This window comes from Mustelus asterias, chromosome 17, assembly GCF_964213995.1.
Source record: "Mustelus asterias chromosome 17, sMusAst1.hap1.1, whole genome shotgun sequence".
In the NCBI taxonomy this organism is placed as follows: domain Eukaryota; kingdom Metazoa; phylum Chordata; class Chondrichthyes; order Carcharhiniformes; family Triakidae; genus Mustelus; species Mustelus asterias.
This window is the reverse complement of record NC_135817.1, coordinates 89,693,951-89,713,177: the sequence shown is the minus strand read 5'-3', so window position 1 is coordinate 89,713,177 and position 19,227 is coordinate 89,693,951. Positions and strand designations below refer to the sequence as shown.

At 48.5% G+C, this 19,227-nt stretch overlaps 1 protein-coding gene across 1 annotated transcript in view; it reads right to left on the bottom strand.

The window, feature by feature from the left end:
- Positions 1-16,491, bottom strand: part of LOC144506235 (cell adhesion molecule 2-like) — a 394,417-nt gene extending 377,926 nt beyond the window's left edge. Inside the window, exons 1-2 of the mRNA XM_078232093.1 lie at positions 16,411-16,491; positions 13,564-13,639 (exon numbers count right to left, since the gene is read on the bottom strand). Of these exons, the coding sequence (XP_078088219.1) occupies positions 13,564-13,639; positions 16,411-16,491 (157 nt within the window). The remainder of the gene's footprint in view (positions 1-13,563; positions 13,640-16,410) is intronic.
- Between the last annotated feature and the right edge of the window lie 2,736 nt (positions 16,492-19,227).

Here is a 19,227-nt window from a genome sequence, read left to right as displayed (position 1 = left end):
TGACAACGAGTTTTGTTTTAAAAGCCGATAAATTTTGAGGAAAAAGGAATTTCCATTTACACTTTTCCATAAAATACTAATAATATAATATGGTTGTCACAGACATCTTCAGCAGCCCACGCAGTCTGGCTCTGATGTTTTCCAATCTCACTGTAGTACTGAGCTGAGGCCAGGTTTTCTATTATCACTGACACAATGCAAATCCATTACTTGCTGTTCCACCTGACAAGCATCTGTGTTCCCGTTATTCAGAATCCGACCAAATCCACATTCCAAAACATCTGTGTCCTCTTCCATCTGCCGTTCCACTTCACAGCCAGTGGACCTCATTAAACTTGACACGCCATGTCTATTAAAAAGTGCAAACCATGCTCCTGCCTATCGGCTTCAGAAAACTAACAGCTGGCAGTGCTGTCCTGATAGTGTCAGCTTCTCCTCTCTCACCTCCATACACATCTGCCCACTCCAGCCCTCACCCCCTAGCCACAATCTCCTCCACTGCCCCTCTCCTTCCCACTGTACTGAATGTGGTCACGATACCACCTCACAAAGGGGCAATGGGAGAGCCTGTACACATTGGTCAGGTGACCCTCAGAGGATTAAAATGTTGTCCCAGCCAATCTCCACACACGTGCATTATCCGGCAGCATCACAATCATGGAACCTGCCTGATATTTCCCACCTTAATGCTCAGGCTAATTGCCAACATCCAACTGACCTTGTTAAACATGGCAGCCTTCTCTGTACAAGCCTCTGTTTACCACAAGTTCTAACTTTGGCCAGCATCCCATCTTCCACTCTACATAAACCTCAGGTCATCCAAAACTGTACAGGGCATTGGTGAGGACACACCTGGAGTGTTGTGTGCAGTTTTGGTGTCCTTGCTATGAGGGAGGACAGTGAAGGTTTACCAGGCTGATTCCTGGGATGGCAGGTCTGGTGTATGAAGAGAGACTAAGTCGGTTAGGATTATATTCACTGGAGTTGAGAAGAGTGAGTGGGGATCTGATAGAAACTTATAAAATTCTAACAGGATTAGACAGGGTAGATTCAGAAAAAATGTTCCCAATGGTGGGGGAGTCCAGAACTAGGGGTCATAGTTTGAGGATAACGGGTAAACCTTTCAGAACTGGAGTGAAGAGAAATTTCTTCACCCAGAGGGTGGTGAATGTGTGGAATTCACTAACACAGAATGTAGTTGGGGCCAAAACGTTGTCTGATTTTGGGAAGAAATTAGATTTAGCTCTTGGGGCTAAGGGATCAAGGGATATGGGGGGGAAGGGGGGGATCAGAATATTGAATTCGATGATCGGCCATGATCAAGATGAATGGCAGAGCAGGCTGGAAGGGCCGAATGGCCTCCTCCTGCTTCTAGTTTCTATGTTTCTGTATTAACTCCGCTGCCTATGTTCTCACTCATATCAAGCCCAGTTCACCCATCACTGCTATTCATTGATCTACATTTAAAAAAAATTATTCTTTGATGGATGTGGGTGTCGCTGGCTGGGCCAGCATTTACTACCCATCCCTAATTGCCCTTGAGAAGGTGATGGTGAGCTGCCTTCTTGAACCACTGCAGTCCCTGTGATGTAGGTACACCCACTATGCTGTTAGGAAGGGAATTCCATGGTTATGACCCAGCGACAATGAAGGAATGGAGATATATTTCCAAGTCAGGATGGTGAGTGACTTGAAGAGGAACTTCCAGATGGTGGTGGTGTTCCAATGCTCCTGATTAGTTCCCCAAATAAGAACATTTTGATTTAAAATCCTGTTCCTTGTTTATACCCTTTCCAATGAATCAACCGTCCTCCTTACAGTTTACAAGTCTTCCAATTTTTGTATCATCCACAAATTTTGAAACTGCCCTATCCACCAAGGTCTAGGTTATTAATATATCAGAGAAAGCAAGGCTTTCAACACTGACCTCTCGGGAACATGACTACAAACCTTCCTCCAGTCCAAAAAACATGCATTCACCATTACTCTGTTTTCTGTCATTCAGACAACTTTGTATCCATGTTGCTGCTGTCCCTTATATTCCATCAGCTATAACTTTTCTCATAAGTCTGTTGTATGGCACCGTACCGAATGCCTTCTGTAAGTCCATGTACACCACATCAACGGCATTACCCACATCGACCCTTTCTGTTACCTCATCAAAAAACTCCAGCAAGTTAGTTAAACCCAATTTCCCCTTAAGAAATTCATGCTGGCTTTCCTTAATTAACCAGCATTGTCTAACTATTAATTATTAATGAACTATTAATTCTGTCCTACATTATTGTTTCAGAAGTTTCTCCACCACTGAGGTTAAATAGTTGCTGGGTTTAACCTGATATCCTTTTTTAAAATTTGCAATTCTCCAGTCCTCTGGCACCAGCTGAATGTTGGTCTGACAACTGACGCCACTCCGAGTAAATTAACAAAAGGAAAACTTTCCCTGAAAAACTCCCCACATGAACTGCAGCTGCTGATGAAGTGCCTGTGTTTCTTTTAAAACCCTCTCCTAAAGTTCTTTGGATATTTTGAGAGGAGTGTGACCGCGATGATTGATGAAATGTGCTTCATTCTGAAATCTCTCAGGGCTCTGTGCAATGCTTGCTTCAGGAGAAACAAGATGCCGGCTGGCACAGCACGCCGCGGTACCAATGTGTCAGACTGTAAACAGGCTGGGCATGAGTCCATTCTCATTATCTTTACAAATACAACACAGGAACTACCAAACAACACCAAAGCCCATCTCACTTATCTTCCACCATCCAGAAAGCCACACAAAGCAAGGACATTGCAGAAAATAAAATTAATCTGAGGCCAACCAAAGCATGTTGAAGTCATTGCGAATGAAAGGCTTGGTGTCTCCACACTGTAGCTTTGGATATTGAGGGAAAGTTTGGAATTATTGTTTGTAGGAGGCAGTGGAATAAAATTTTCCATCCACTCCCCATTCATCAAAATGCAAATTAAAAGATTAGAAAATGTTTTACATTTATGTTAAGAGGAAGTTCTGTTTTCAGAGAGAGAAGATAACCCTTACAGCAGGAAAGATCTGCCCGTAAGTAACTGATCACAAAACCAACTCCCGAGAATCTGCCACCTCTAACCATCAGTCTCAATCGGAAGGAGTCCAGCTCATTAAACATTCAAACACATGGACAGCCGATACTCACTCTCACTTACAATGCTCCGGGTTTGAGTCTCCCCCTCGCTCCTTAGCGTAGGCTGGTACTCCACTGAAATACTGAGGGAGTGCCGCACTGTCAGAGGGTCAGTACTGAGGGAGTGCCGCACTGTCAGAGGGTCAGTGCTGAGGGAGTGCCGCACTGTCAGAGGGTCAGTGCTGAGGGAGTGCCGCACTGTCAGAGGGTCAGTGCTGAGGGAGTGCCGCACTGTCAGAGGGTCAGTGCTGAGGGAGCGCCACACTGTCAGAGGGTCAGTGCTGAGAGAGTGCCGCACTGTCAGAGGGTCAGTGCTGAGGGAGTGCCGCACTGTCAGAGGGTCAGTGCTGAGGGAGCGCCACACTGTCAGAGGGTCAGTGCTGAGGGAGTGCCGCACTGTCAGAGGGTCAGTGCTGAGGGAGTGCCGCACTGTCAGAGGGTCAGTGCTGAGGGAGTGCCGCACTGTCAGAGGGTCAGTACTGAGGGAGTGCCGCACTGTCAGAGGGTCAGTGCTGAGGGAGTGCCGCACTGTCAGAGGGTCAGTACTGAGGGAGTGCCGCACTGTCAGAGGGTCAGTGCTGAGGGAGTGCCGCACTGTCAGAGGGTCAGTACTGCGGGAGTGCTGCACTGTCAGAGGGTCAGTGCTGAGGGAGTGCCGCACTGTCAGAGGGTCAGTACTGAGGCAGTGCCGCACTGTCAGAGGGTCAGTACTGAGGAAGTGCCGCACTGTCAGAGGGTCAGTGCTGAGGGAGTGCCGCACTGTCAGAGGGTCAGTACTGAGGGAGCGCTGCACTGTCAGAGGGTCAGTACTGAGGGGGTGCCGCACTGTCAGAGGGTCAGTACTGAGGGAGCGCTGCACTGTCAGAGGGTCAGTACTGAGGGAGCGCTGCACTGTCAGAGGGTCAGTACTGAGGGGGTGCCGCACTGTCAGAGGGTCAGTACTGAGGGAGTGCCGCACTGTCAGAGGGTCAGTACTGAGGGAGTGCCGCACTGTCAGAGGGTCAGTACTGAGGGAGTGCCGCACTGTCAGAGGGTCAGTACTGAGGCAGTGCCGCACTGTCAGAGGGTCAGTACTGAGGGAGTGCCGCACTGTCAGAGGGTCAGTACTGAGGGAGTGCCGCACTGTCAGAGGGTCAGTGCTGAGGGAGTGCTGCACTGTCAGAGGGTCAGTACTGAGGGAGTGCCGCACTGTCAGAGGGTCAGTGCTGAGGGAGTGCCGCACTGTCAGAGGGTCAGTACTGAGGGAGTGCCGCACTGTCAGAGGGTCAGTACTGAGGGAGTGCTGCACTGTCAGAGGGTCAGTACTGAGGGAGTGCCGCACGGTCAGAGGGTCAGTGCTGAGGGAGTGCCGCACTGTCAGAGGGTCAGTACTGAGGGAGTGCCGCACTGTCAGAGGGTCAGTACTGAGGGAGTGCTGCACTGTCAGAGGGTCAGTACAGAGGGAGTGCCGCACTGTCAGAGGGTCAGTACAGAGGGAGTGCCGCACTGTCAGAGGGTCAGTACTGAGGGAGTGCTGCACTGTCAGAGGGTCAGTACAGAGGGAGTGCCGCACTGTCAGAGGGTCAGTGCTGAGGGAGTGCTGCACTGTCAGAGGGTCAGTGCTGAGGGAGCGCCGCACTGTCTGAGGGTCAGTACTGAGGGAGTGCCGCACTGTCAGAGGGTCAGTACTGAGGGAGTGCTGCACTGTCAGAGGGTCAGTACTGAGGCAGTGCCGCACTGTCAGAGGGTCAGTACTGAGGGAGTGCTGCACTGTCAGAGGGTCAGTACTGAGGCAGTGCCGCACTGTCAGAGGGTCAGTACTGAGGGAGTGCCGCACTGTCAGAGGGTCAGTACTGAGGGAGTGCCGCACTGTCAGAGGGTCAGTACTGAGGGAGCACCGCACTGTCAGAGGGTCAGTACTGAGGCAGTGCCGCACTGTCAGAGGGTCAGTACTGAGGCAGTGCCGCACTGTCAGAGGGTCAGTACTGAGGGAGTGCCGCACTGTCAGAGGGTCAGTACTGAGGGAGCACCGCACTGTCAGAGGGTCAGTACTGAGGGAGTGCCGCACTGTCAGAGGGTCAGTGCTGAGGGAGTGCCGCACTGTCAGAGAGTCAGTACTGAGGGAGTGCCGCACTGTCAGAGGGTCAGTACTGAGGGAGTGCCGCACTGTCAGAGGGTCAGTACTGAGGGAGTGCCGCACTGTCAGAGGGTCAGTACTGAGGGAGCGCCGCACTGTCAGAGGGTCAGTACTGAGGGAGTGCCGCACTGTCAGAGGGTCAGTACGGAGGGAGTGCCACACTGTCAGAGGGTCAGTGCTGAGGGAGCGCCGCACTGTCAGAGGGTCAGTACTGAGGGAGTGCCGCACTGTCAGAGGGTCAGTACTGAGGGAGTGCCGCACTGTCAGAGGGTCAGTACTGAGGGAGTGCCGCACTGTCAGAGGGTCAGTACTGAGGGAGTGCCGCACTGTCAGAGGGTCAGTGTTGAGGGAGTGCCGCACTGTCAGAGGGTCAGTGCTGAGGGAGTGCCGCACTGTCAGAGGGTCAGTACTGAGGGAGTGCCGCACTGTCAGAGGGTCAGTGCTGAGGGAGCGCCGCACTGTCAGAGGGTCAGTACTGAGGGAGTGCCGCACTGTCAGAGGGTCAGTGCTGAGGGAGTGCCGCACTGTCAGAGGGTCAGTGCTGAGGGAGCACCGCACTGTCAGAGGGTCAGTACTGAGGGAGTGCCGCAGTGTCAGACAGACAGTACTGAGGAAAGGCTGCACTGTCAGAGGGTCAGTACTGAGGGAGTGCCACACTGTCAGAGGGTCAGTACTGAGGGAGTGCTGCACTGTCAGAGGGTCAGTACTGAGGGAGTGCCACACTGTCAGAGGGTCAGTACTGAGGGAGTGCCGCACTGTCAGAGGGTCAGTACTGAGGGAGTGCCGCACTGTCAGAGGGTCAGTGCTGAGGGAGTGCCGCACTGTCAGAGGGTCAGTACTGAGGGAGTGCCACACTGTCAGAGGGTCAGTACTGAGGGAGTGCTGCACTGTCAGAGGGTCAGTACTGAGGGAGTGCCACACTGTCAGAGGGTCAGTACTGAGGGAGTGCCGCACTGTCAGAGGGTCAGTACTGAGGGAGTGCCGCACTGTCAGAGGGTCAGTGCTGAGGGAGTGCCGCACTGTCAGAGGGTTGTACTGAGGGAGTGCCGCATTATCAGGGGGTCAGTACTGAGGGAGTGCCGCACTGTCAGAGGGTCAGTACTGAGGGAGTGCTGCACTGTCAGAGGGTCAGTACTGAGGGAGTGCCGCACTGTCAGAGGGTCAGTACTGAGGGAGTGCCGCACTGTCAGAGGGTTGTACTGAGGGAGTGCCGCATTATCAGGGGGTCAGTACTGAGGGAGTGCCGCACTGTCAGAGGGTCAGTACTGAGGGAGTGCTGCACTGTCAGAGGGTCAGTACTGAAGGAGTGCTGCACTGTTGTGGGTCCTGTCTGCCTCCAGGTTAAGAATATAAGAACTAGGAGCAGGAGTAGGCCATCTGGCCCCTCGAACCTGCCCCGCCATTCAACAAGATCATGGCTGATTGTTTTGTGGACTCAGCTCCACTTACCCACCCGCTCACCATAACCCTTAATTCCTTTACTGTTCAAAAATGTATCTATCCTTGCCTTAAAAACATTCAATGAGGTAGCCTCAACTGCTTCACTGGGCAGGGAATTCCACAGATTCACAATCCTTTGTGTGATCAAGTTCCTCCTCAACTCAGTCCTAAATCTGCTTCCCCTTATTTTGAGGCCATGCCCCCTATTTCTAGTTTCACCCGCCAGTGGAAACAACTTCCCTGCTTCTATCTTATCTATTCCCTTCATAATCTTCTATGTTTTATAAGATTTCCCCTCATTCTTCCGAATGTCAATGAGTATAGCCCCAGTCTACTCAGTCCCTCCTCATAAGCCAACCCTCTCAACTGGTAGGGAAGTTGTTGGAGAGGATTCTTAGAGACAGGATGTATGTGCATTTAGAACAGAACAATCTCATTAGTGACAGACAGCATGGGTTTTTGTAAGAGGGAGGTCGTGCCTTACAAATTTGGTGGAGTTTTTTGAGGAAGCGACAAAAACGGTTGAGGAAGGAAGGGCCGTGGATGTTGTCTATATGGATTTCAGTAAGGCATTTGACAAAGTCCCACATGGCAGGTTGGTTAAAAACGTTAAGGCTCATGGGATACAAGGAGAGGTGGCTAAATGGGTGGAGAACTGGCTTGGCCATAGGAGACAGAGGGTAGTGGTCGAAGGGTCTTTTTCCGGCTGGAGGTCTGTGACCAGTGGTGTTCCGCAGGGCTCTGTACTGGGACCTGTGCTATTTGTGATATATATAAATGATTTGGAAGAAGGTGTAACTGGTGTTATCAGCAAGTTTGCGGATGACACGAAGATGGCTGGACTTGCGGATAGCGATGAGCATTGTCGGGCAATACAGCAGGGTATAGATAGGCTGGAAAATTGGGCGGAGAGGTGGCAGGTGGAATTTAATCCAGATAAATGCGAAATGATGCATTTTGGAAGAAATAATGTAGGGAGGAGTTATACAATAAATGGCAGAGCCATCAAGAGTATTGAAACACAGAGGGACCTAGGAGTGCAAGTCCACAAATCCTTGAAGGTGACAACACAGGTGGAGAAGGTGGTGAAGAAGGCATATGGTATAGAAACAAAGAAACATCGAAAAACTACAGCACAAAACAGGCCCTTTGGCCCCACAAGTTGTGCCGAACATATCCCTACCTTCTGGACCTACCTATAACCCTCCATCCTATTAAGTCCCATGTACTCATCCAGGAGTCTCTTAAAAGACCCTATTGAGTTTGCCTCCACCACCACTGACGGCAGCCGATTCCACTCGATCACCACCCTCTGTGTGAAAAACATCCCCCTAACATTTCCCCTGTACCTACCCCCAGCACCTTAAACCTGTGTCCTCTCGTAGCAGCCATTTCCACCCTGGGAAAAAGCCTCTGAGAGTCCACCCGATCTATGCCTCTCAACATCTTATATACCTCTATTAGGTCTCCTCTCATCCTACGTCTCTCCAAGGAGAAAAGACCGAGCTCCCTCAGCCTATCCTCATAAAGCATGGCACTTAATCCAGGCAACATCCTTGTAAATCGCCTCTGCACCCTTTCAATCTTTTCCACATCCTCCCTGTAATGAGGCAACCAGAACTGAGCACAGTACTCCAAATGGGGTCTGACGAGGGTCTTATATAGCTGCATCATTATCCCCGGTCTCCTCAACTCAATCCCTCGATTGATAAAGGCCAGCACACCATACACCTTCTTAACCACCTCCTCCACCTGTGGGGCCGATTTTAGAGTCCTATGGACCCGGACCCCAAGGTCCTTCTGATCCTCTACAGTACTAAGAGTTTTTCCCTTTATATTGTACTCCTTCATCCCATTTGACCTGCCAAAATGGACCACTATGCATTTATCTGGGTTGAAGTCCATCTGCCACTTCTCCGCCCAGTCTTGCATCCTATCTATGTCCCTCGGTAACTTCTGACATCCCTCCAGACTATCCACAACCCCACCAACCTTCGTGTCGTCGGCAAACTTACCAACCCATCCCTCCACTTCCTCATCCAGGTCATTTATGAAAATGACAAACAGCAAGGATCCCAGAACAGATCCCTGGGGCACACCACTGGTGACCGACCTCCATTTAGAAAAAGACCCATCTATACACACTCTCTGCCTCCTTTGGGCAAGCCAGTTCTGGATCCACAGGGCAGCAGCACCTTGGATCCCATGCCCTCTCACTTTTTCCAGAAGCCTTGCATGGGGGACCTTAACGAATGCCTTGCTAAAATCCATATAAACCACATCTACCGCCTTCCCTTCGTCAATATGTTTAATCACATTTTCGAAGAACTCCACCAGGCTCGCAAGGCACGATCTGCCTTTGACAAAGCCATGCTGAGTATTCTTGAGCATACTAAACCTCTCTAAATGCTCATAAATCTTGTCCCTCAGGATCTTCTCCATCAGCTTACCAACCACTGAGGTTAGACTCACCGGTCGGTAATTTCCTGGGCTATCCCTATTCCCCTTCTTGAAAATAGGAACCACATCCGCTATCCTCTAATCCTTCGGCACCTCTCCCATCTCCATCGACGACGCAAAGATCATCGCCAGAGGCTCTGCAATCTCTTCCCTCGTCTCCCACAGTAGCCTGGGGTACATCCCATCTGGACCCGGCGACCTATCTATCTTGATGCCATTCAAAATAGAAACATAGATTTGCTTGCCTTTATAGGATGGGGTATAGAGTATAAAAGCTGGAGTCTGATGACGCAGCTGTATAGAACGCTGGTTAGGCCACATTTGGAGTACTGCGTCCAGTTCTGGTCGCCGCACTACCAGAAGGACGTGGAGGCGTTAGAGAGAGTGCAGAGAAGGTTTTCCAGGATTTTGCCTGGTATGGAGGGTCTTAGCATAGAGGAGAGATTGGGTAAACTGGGGTTGTTCTCCCTGGAAAGACGGAGAATGAGGGGAGACCTAATAGAGGTGTACAAGATCATGAAGGGGATAGATAGGATGAACGGTGGGAAGCTTTTTCCCAGATCAGAAGTGACGATCACGAGGGGTCACGGGCTCAAGGTGAGAGGGGCGAAGTATGACTCAGATATTAGAGGGATGTTTTTTACACAGAGGGTGGTGGGGGCCTGGAATGCGCTGCCAAGTCGGGTGGTGGAGGCAGGCACGCTGACATCGTTTAAGACTTACCTGGATAGTCACATGAGCATCCTGGGAATGGAGGGATACAAACGATTGGTCTAGTTGGACCAAGGAGCGGCACAGGCTTGGAGGGCCGAAGGGCCTGTTTCCTGTGCTGTACTGTTCTTTGTTCTTTTGTTCTAACTCCGGAATCAACCTCGTGAATCTCCTCTGCACCCCTTCCAGTGCCAGTATATCCTTTCTCAAGTAAGGAGACCAAAACTGTACACAGTACTCCAGGTGTGGCCTCACCAGCACCTTATACAGCTGCGACATAACCTCACTGTTTTTAAACTCCATCCCTCTAGCAATGAAGGACAAAATTGCCTTCTTAATTACCTGCTGCACTTCAAACCAACTCCTTGAGATTCCTGCACAAGGACACCCAGGTCCCTCTGCACAGCAGCATGCTGCAATTTTTTGCCATTTAATTAATAGTCCAATTTGCTGTTATTCCGACCAAAATGGATGACCTCACATTTACCAACATTGTACTCCATCTGCCAGACCCTCACTCACTCACTTCGACTATCTATATCCCTTTGCAGACTTTCAGCGGCCTCTGCACACTTTGCTCTGCCACTCATCTTAGTGTCATCTGTGAATTTTGACACACTACACTTGGTCCCCAACTCCAAATCATCTATGTAAATCGTAAACAATTGCGGTCCCAACACTGATCCCTGAGGCACACCACTAGTCACGATCGCCAACCAGAAAAACACCCATTTACCTCCACTCTCTGCTTTCTGTTAGTTAACCAATCCTCTATGCTGACACATTACCCGTAACACTGTGCACCTTTATCTTATGTAGCAGTCTTTGGTGCGGCACCTTGTCAAAAGCCTTCTGGAAATCCAGATATACCACATCTACAGATTCCCCACTGTCCACTGCACATGTAATGTTCTCAAAGAATTCCACCAAATTAGTCAAACATGACCTTCCCTTCATGAACGCATGCTGCGTCTTCCCAATGGGACAATTTATATCCAGAAGTCTTGCTATTTAGCAACATAGAAACAAAGAAACAAAGAAAAACTACAGCACAAAACAGGCCCTTCGGCCCCACAAGTTGTGCCGGACATATCCCTACCTTTTAGGCCTACCTCTCTTCCTTGATGATAGATTCAAGCATTTTCCCTTCTACAGAAGTTAAACTAACCAGCCTATAGTTACCTGCCTTTTGTCTACCTCCTTTTTAAAAACAGTGGCGACACATTTGCTGTTTTCCAATCTGCGGGAACCACCCCAGAGTCCAGCGAATTTTGGTAAATTACCACTCGTGCATTTGCTATTTCTCCCGCCATCTCTTTTAGTCCCTGGGATGCATTCCATCAGGACCAGGAGACTTGTCTACCTTTAGCCCCATTAGCTTGCCCAACACTACCTCTTTCGTGATGATAGTTTCTAGGTTCTCACCTGCCATAGCCTTCCTGTCATCAATTTTTGACATGTTATTTGTGTCTTCCACCGTGAAGACCGACACAAAATACCTGTTCAATGCCTCAGCCATTTTTTTCATTTCCAGTTATTACCTCCCCCTTCTCATCCTCTAAAGGACCAATGTTTACTTTAGCCACTCTTTATCGTTTTATATATTTGTAGAAACTTTTGCTATCTGTTTTTATATTCTGAGCTAGTTTACTCTCATGGCTTTCTGCTGACCTTTAAAGATTTCCCAATCCTCTGGTTGTTGTAGAAGATTCCAAGACAGAATCCAAAGTGCAGCAGGGAGTTTGCCCAATGTCTTGGATCAACGCCGCTCCATCAATCTACCCACTCAAATACAGAGAAATTTGTTCCTCATTTCTTTATTATTCAGGGGCTTTGCTGATTGCTTCAGTTGCATATGAAATGAGAATAATCCAGAAGTACTTCATTGGCTGTGTCAAACTTTCAGATATGTTAAGGATGTGACAGGTGCTTCACAAATGTAAGTGTTCATTAGATTTTGAATGAGCAGGGACAGCCAGGCCGCTGGCATTCAAGATAAACTCACTTCATAAAAATATATCGCATATCAATTCATTCCAACTAGGCTGGGAATTCAGCTGTGTGGCAAACTCACTGTTCTCACCCACTGTGCCTCTGCTGGCTTGTTCTTAGAAAGATCAAACACAGCAGTCCATTGCCACTTTGATAGTCAATGGTGCAGGAAGCTAATTATTGGGGGAACTTGTAGTCCTGGGAACATGAGATAGGTCATGAGTGAAGCCTGGAGAGGGAGAATATATGAAGGATGTTGGTTATCTCAGAGCGACTGTGATAATATTGCTATGTGGCTGACTCAGAGCCTCCAGAAATTTCAGATCCCTAACCCAGATCCCCTTGTCCTCACACTGTTTCTGCAAGGATTCATCACCCCTCGCTCCTCTATTTCCTACTTGGAGACAGCATGAAAAATTCAGCTGATTGTGATCCAGCGACCCATTGCATTCTTCACTCCCTCTCCTACACTCCACTTCCCTCAGGCTCTCAAACCCAATCCAGACCTCAGCCAATTCCTACCTTTGATTTATCTTGTCATCTATTCCAGCCTTTCCTTGGGCAAAAATGGAGGTAAATGTTGTGCTCTTCAGATCGGACCATTCCCGGCTCGTGAGCCCATTCTGACTGTCGGGGCTCGGAGATCTCCCTGGAGCTGGCCAATCGAGAGGTCGCTTCTGGATTCACATTGTCCAGTTGAGGGTGGCCAGTGTGGAGGAGATGGTCGGAGCCTCAGGGCACTGTTAGAGGCAGGTGTTGCCACTCTCAAGCAGTAACATAAGGATGCTTCCATCTTGAGGCATTTTCGGAAGTGCTTTGGATTTATTTAAAACACATAGGCCGGAATTCTCTGGTTATATAGACTTCCCTATCATTGGCAGCGAGGATGGGGAATTTGGCACTCAGCCAAATCTCCACTCACAGCAGGAGGACTGAGAATCCAGCCAGGGCAGAGTTGGAGAATTCCAGCCATGGTGCCCAGAATGACAAGAACACGCATGTGAAGGGGAACCCGTCCCAGAATGGTCAGCGGCAGCAGTTGTGACCTGCACTTGGCCGCAGCCCTGCGAGGGAGGGGGGGCATTAGTGTGGGAGGTCCTGAGAGTCCCCCCAAGACTGCCCCTTCACATCTGGGATTTAGCCCTGCAGTGGGAGGCTCATCCAATGCTGGGAAGATCCCGTTGGCAGCCTCTAATCCGCCCACAGACATACATTACATGATGCAAATTGGCTGCAAGTCAGTTGGGTAGTATCTGCAGGTGAGTATCTGCAGGTGAGTATCTGCAGGGGGACAGTATCTGCAGATGGGTAATATCTGCAGGAGGGCAGTATCTGCAGGAGGGCAGTATCTGCAGGCCAGCATTCTCTGCAAGTGGGCAGTATCAGCAGATGGATAATATCCACAGAAAGGCAGTATCTCCTGATGGATAGTATCTGCAGGCAGGCATCCTCTGCAAGTGGAATAATATCTGCAGGCAGGCATTCTCTGCAAGCGGGCATTATCAGCAGGTGGGTAATATCGACAGAAAGGCAGTATCTCCTGGTGGATAGTATCTGCAGGCAGGTGGTATCTGCAGGCAGGCAGTGTCTGCAGACGGGCAGTATCAGCAGGAGGGTGGTATCTGTACCTTCTGGTCTGTCTCTGAAAAGATTGCCCTGAGGTGGGAACCCATTGGACCCACTGACCTGAATCCAATCTCCTTCCGACTTTCCTCCTTGTGCTGCCCCCACCAGCCTCGGAAGACTGACTCCTCCAAAGTTTCTAATCAAACAAGGTGAAAGAATTGATAAGTTGAGGTAAAATGATAGTGAGGAATGTTTGTGTGGGCTTGCTGTTAAATACCTGGTGCAGTGAAGCAACACCCTTCCTGTTATCACCTCAGCTGGATCAACTCCACTGTACAGTGTTGTATTATCTTGACCGAACTGTGCCCCGGGAGTGAGAGCACGATTGGAGAGCTCGGCCTGTTCAACTGCACTGAAACAGACAGGAGAGAAGGGTAGATTTCACTCAGCCGAGATTCCCCAGCACCAAATCCGCAAGTCTGCAAAAACTGAAAGGTAGAAAGGGATTTCTGAGTGAATTTGTCCACAGGGTAAACTGGCAGCAAGCCGGGAAGGTGCCTCTCCTCAGGCTGGTGAGGATTGATGTGACATCTTCATTTTTATCATCCCTCCTGTATTCAGGGAATTGAAATTACAGACAGATGCTTTGATGGATCATGGCAAGTACATCAGCTACTTCACAAAACAGGAAACAATCCCCAACACAGTCAGAGTCTGCTGGGTTCATACATTCTACTCTCCTGGGATCAGTGACTGTGCTTTAGTCTAATTTAGGGTGGATTAATCTCCACATCCCTTTCCCAACAGTTAAAATTTATTTATTGGTGTCACAAGGAGGCTTACATTCACACTGCAATGAAGTTACTGTGAAAATCTCCCAGTTGCCACACTCTTGACACCTGCTCGGGTACACGGGGAATTTAGCATGGCTGATGCACCGAATCAGCACATCTTTCGGAGAGTTGATCGAAGGCTGAGCTGAGTGTCCCGGCCATTCAGGGGTAACATCCTTACAAATCAGAAACATTCCAGCCAGTTTCTACCTCTGCACTCCACTGTGGACCCAGTGAAATCCCACTGCACCCACCCTCAATATCCTGTATTGAGGAAATGAATGAACCAAAGAACAAAGAACAAAGAACAATACAGCACAGGAACAGGCCCTTCGGCCCTCCAAGCCCGCGCCGCTCCCTGGTCCAAACTAGACCATTCTTTTGTATCCCTCCATTCCCACTCCGTTCATGTGGCTATCTAGATAAGTCTTAAACGTTCCCAGTGTGTCCGCCTCCACCACCTTGCCCAGCAGCGCATTCCAGGCCCCCACCACCCTCTGTGTAAAATACGTCCTTCTGATATCCGTGTTAAACCTCCCCCCCCTCACCTTGAACCTATGACCCCTCATGAACGTCACCACCGACCTGGGAAAAAGCTTCCCACCGTTCACCCTATCTATGCCTTTCATAATTTTATACACCTCTATTAGGTCACCCCTCATCCGCCGTCTTTCCAGTGAGAACAACCCCAGTTTACACAATGTCTCCTCATAATTAAGCCCTTCCATACCAGGCAACATCCTGGTAAACCTCCTCTGCACTCTCTCTAAAGCCTCCACGTCCTTCTGGTAGTGTGTGGCGACCAGAACTGGGCGCAGTATTCCAAATGCGGCCGAACCAACGTTCTATACAACTGCAACATCAGACCCCAACTTTTATACTCTATGCCCCGTCCTATAAAGGCAAGCACGCCATATGCCTTATTCACTACCTTCTCCACCTGTGACGTCACCTTCAAAGATCTGTGGACTTGCACACCCAGGTCCCTCTGCGTATCTACACCCTTTATGGTTCTGCCATTTATCGTATAGCTCCTCCCTACGTTAGTTCTACCAAAATGCATCACTTCGCATTTATCTGGATTGAACTCCATCTGCCATTTCTTTGCCCAAATTTCCAGCCTATCTATATCCTTCTGTAGCCTCTGACAATGTTCCTCACTATCTGCAAGTCCAGCCATTTTCGTGTCGTCCGCAAACTTACTGATCACCCCAGTTACACCTTCTTCCAGATCGTTTATATAAATCACAAACAGCAGAGGTCCCAATACAGAGCCCTGCGGAACACCACTAGTCACAGGCATCCAGCCGGAAAAAGACCCTTCCACTACCACCCTCTGTCTTCTGTGACCAAGATGTGGAGATGCCGGCGTTGGACTGGGGTAAACACAGTAAGAAGTTTAACAACACCAGGTTAAAGTCCAACAGGTTTATTTGGTAGCAAAAGCCACACAAGCTTTCGAGGCTCTGAGCCCCTTCTTCAGGTGAGTGGGAATTCTGTTCACAAACAGAACTTATAAGACACAGACTCAATTTACATGAATAATGGTTGGAATGCGAATACTTACAACTAATCCAGTCTTTAAGAAACAAAACAATGGGAGTGAAGAGAGCATCAAGACAGGCTAAAAAGATGTGTATTGTCTCCAGACAAGACAGCCAGTGAAACTCTGCAGGTCCACGCAACTGTGGGAGTTACAAATAGTGTGACATAAATTCTGATTCTAGGATCGCATGATAAAGACTCAGGAGGAAAAAAGCAGAAATATTTATGTGAAATAGTGTGACATAAACCCAATATCCCGGTTGAGGCCTGACCAAGCCAGTTCTCCACCCATCTAGCCACCTCCCCCTTTTCAGCTTCCAGCTGATTCCACCTCCCCCTTTTCAGATTCCAGCTCACAGCACAGAGCGTGGATGAAAACTGAGGGAAGAATCAACCTTATTCCTGAACAACACGCTGGAACTGTCTTATAAACTCACCTCTGAAGAACGGTGGGAGACTTGAGGCATGAGCTGTATCTGCTATCATGAGACACACTTTATGCAGAATACATGTAATTTTACATGACACCAGTAACCATTCAACTCAACTGGTTCCTGCTGCACATAACCTTCCTCCAACTTCATCTCACTCTACCAACATCTCCTCCATTCTTCTTCCTGTGTGTTAACAGTTTCTCCTGAAATGCATCTATACTATTCACCTCAACCATTGCTCCTTGGTGGTGAGTTCCACATTCTCTCCACTCTCTTAATAAATAGGCTTCTGTTTGGGTTTTAAATATAACATGACTACCTATCCGATTTGGCTTGCAGTTGTCATGTGACCCCTGCCACGAGGGACTGTCTCTGTAAGCAGATATTTTAAAATCAGTTTCAATAAATATTTTACACTAAGAAAGCACTGCAGTCTTTGAACTCAAAACAATGTCAGAAGTGGAGCTAAAATACAATTTTGAAACCCAGGAAAATCTATAGAGAAAGGCAGGTGGAAATGTTCAAACCTGCTAAAAAGCTACTGACAAAGGACAAGGAGAAGCAAACACAAACCGAAGGCTGCAAGTAAAATACTGGGTGAGTTAAAATGACTGTATTTTCCTCTCACTGCTCTGGTAGAAATGAAAGGTGATATGTGTCAGTACAGGCAGTTTCTTCACTTGCAATGGCAAACTTACAAGATTGCAAGAGCTTTAATTAACAAGCCGGAGCCAATATGAGTAGCCGTACTTCTAATACTGATGGGGAGGGATTAACACAATTTTAATTCCCCCCCAAAATCTATTCTATGCACAAAGGAAGCAGACGGCAGCCTTGAAAGCCTTTAAACACGCGCTTTGAACTCTGAGTGAACACAACATATGAATGTTATATACTTAACATGAGAGCTCAGTGGAGGTGGTGACACAGTGGTACCTTCACTGGACTAACAATCCAGAGACCCAGGGTAATGCTCTGGAGACCGGGATTCGAATCCCACCGTGGCAGATGGTGAAATTTGAATTCAATAAAAACTGAAATTAGATGTCTAATGACGACCAAAACAACATTGTCGATTGTTGTAAAAACCCATCTGCTTCACGAATGTCCTTTGGGGAAGGAAATCTGATATCCATACGTGTCTGGTGCGTGACTCTAGATTCACAACAATGTGGTTGACTCTTAACTGCTTCAAAGGCAATTAGGGATGGGCAATAAATGCTGCTGGTCCCATGAATAAATCAAAAAATAATTCACAGTGAAATCAATCCCAGTCTGTGATTTCAGGTACACAGCTTGTAGAACCATGTGAATTCCAGCAATGAAAAGATGTTCTGATGGAAGATAGAATTCTCTTAGGCATACAAGACCGCTCAGTGATAGCAAGTCTACTGATTTGATTTGATTTATTATTGTCACATGGTATACAGTGAAAAGTATTGTTTCTTGTGCGCTATACAGACTGAAAGAGGAGAACTTTACATTTAAGAAAGCGATAAATGTGTGTAGAAATGTGGAAGTTGTAAAATGCCAGCTACAGCAATGCAACAGTGGAGTAGAGCAGGAGATGCATTCTGCTGAGAGACATTCCAGACGGAAAGTGTGGAATAATCGCAGACAAAGGGCGGGATGTGAATACTGCGGCGGGAAGGGGGAAGAAGGATTGACCAGAATGGAGAAGGGAGTGTTTTAACTGCAAGACACTGAATCATTTTGCACACAAGTGTTTGGCTCAAAAGAAGCAGATGAAGCTGGGACAGATGGCCAGTGCAGGGATCTCAGCAGCAGAGTGGGATGACGCTCTGTACACCATACAGCAGGTTGCTTCTCTCAAGTCTATCGCTGATCAATGGTTTGTGACCGTTACAATGATGGCTCTGGAAGGAGAGCATTAAGTGAACAACAAGTGTCAGAAAGATACTGGTGCATCATGCACTCTGTGACACTCACAGACCCATGCAAAGTGGCTCAATATGGTGATCCAGCAATGAAGCCCTTGAAAGGAAGTTTGGGGCTCCATGATGGCTCATATCGAGAGGACAAATAAGTCTGACAGCCAAATGCAATGGCAAGAAGGAAGGTCTAGAGTTCCAGATCACAGACGGTTCACAATAACCACCCATCTCATCTGGAGCAAGGCTAACGTTTGGGCTGGGAGTCCTCTTTGTGCCATCAGAGATTTACAATGTGTCACAGCACAAAACCATTGACAGCTAAACATATCCTCGAGGAGTTCAAAGAGGTGATCCTCAAAGAGATTCCGGCCTTGGATCACTGTCTGTGCAGAGTTTGCCCGTTCTCCCCGGGTCTGCGTGGGTTTCCTCCGGGTGCTCCGGTTTCCTCCCACAGTCCAAGATGTGCAGGTTAGGTGGATTGGCCATGATAAATTGCCCCTTAGTGTCAGAGGATTAGCAGGGTAAATGCATGGGGCTACGGGGATAGGGCCTGGGTGGGATTGTTGTTGGTGCAAGCTCGTTGGGCTGAATGGCCTCCTTCTGCACTGTAGGGATTTTTCTCAAACTGCTCCGACTGGCACCAAAGTGCCTGCAAATATTTTTACTTTATTTACAGAGATATCATCTGGACGTGACATACAAGCAAGGGAAAAAGGTGTACATCACTGACATGCTAGCGAGAGCAGGGCTCCCATAAAGAAAGTTAAGATTCTGCGATAGAATGTGAAGTCTTCCAGATTGAACAAGAGGCAGCAACTCAACATGTTCTGGAAATCACCAATCGAGCAGAGACACTGAACCTGATGGACAAACTCCACGCTCAGATCAATCCGACCCAACAAGATGGAACTCTCCAAGCGCTGCACGAAGCAGTGACGAAAGGATGGCATCAGAGGACACTCCTGTGCTCACAAGAGCATTTTAGGCATGGCATGACAGCCCAAGGTGGCATCTTTCACAAAGGAAAGAGTCATCATTCCTGAGGAAATGAGGAGAGATGCTGAAACTCATCCATGC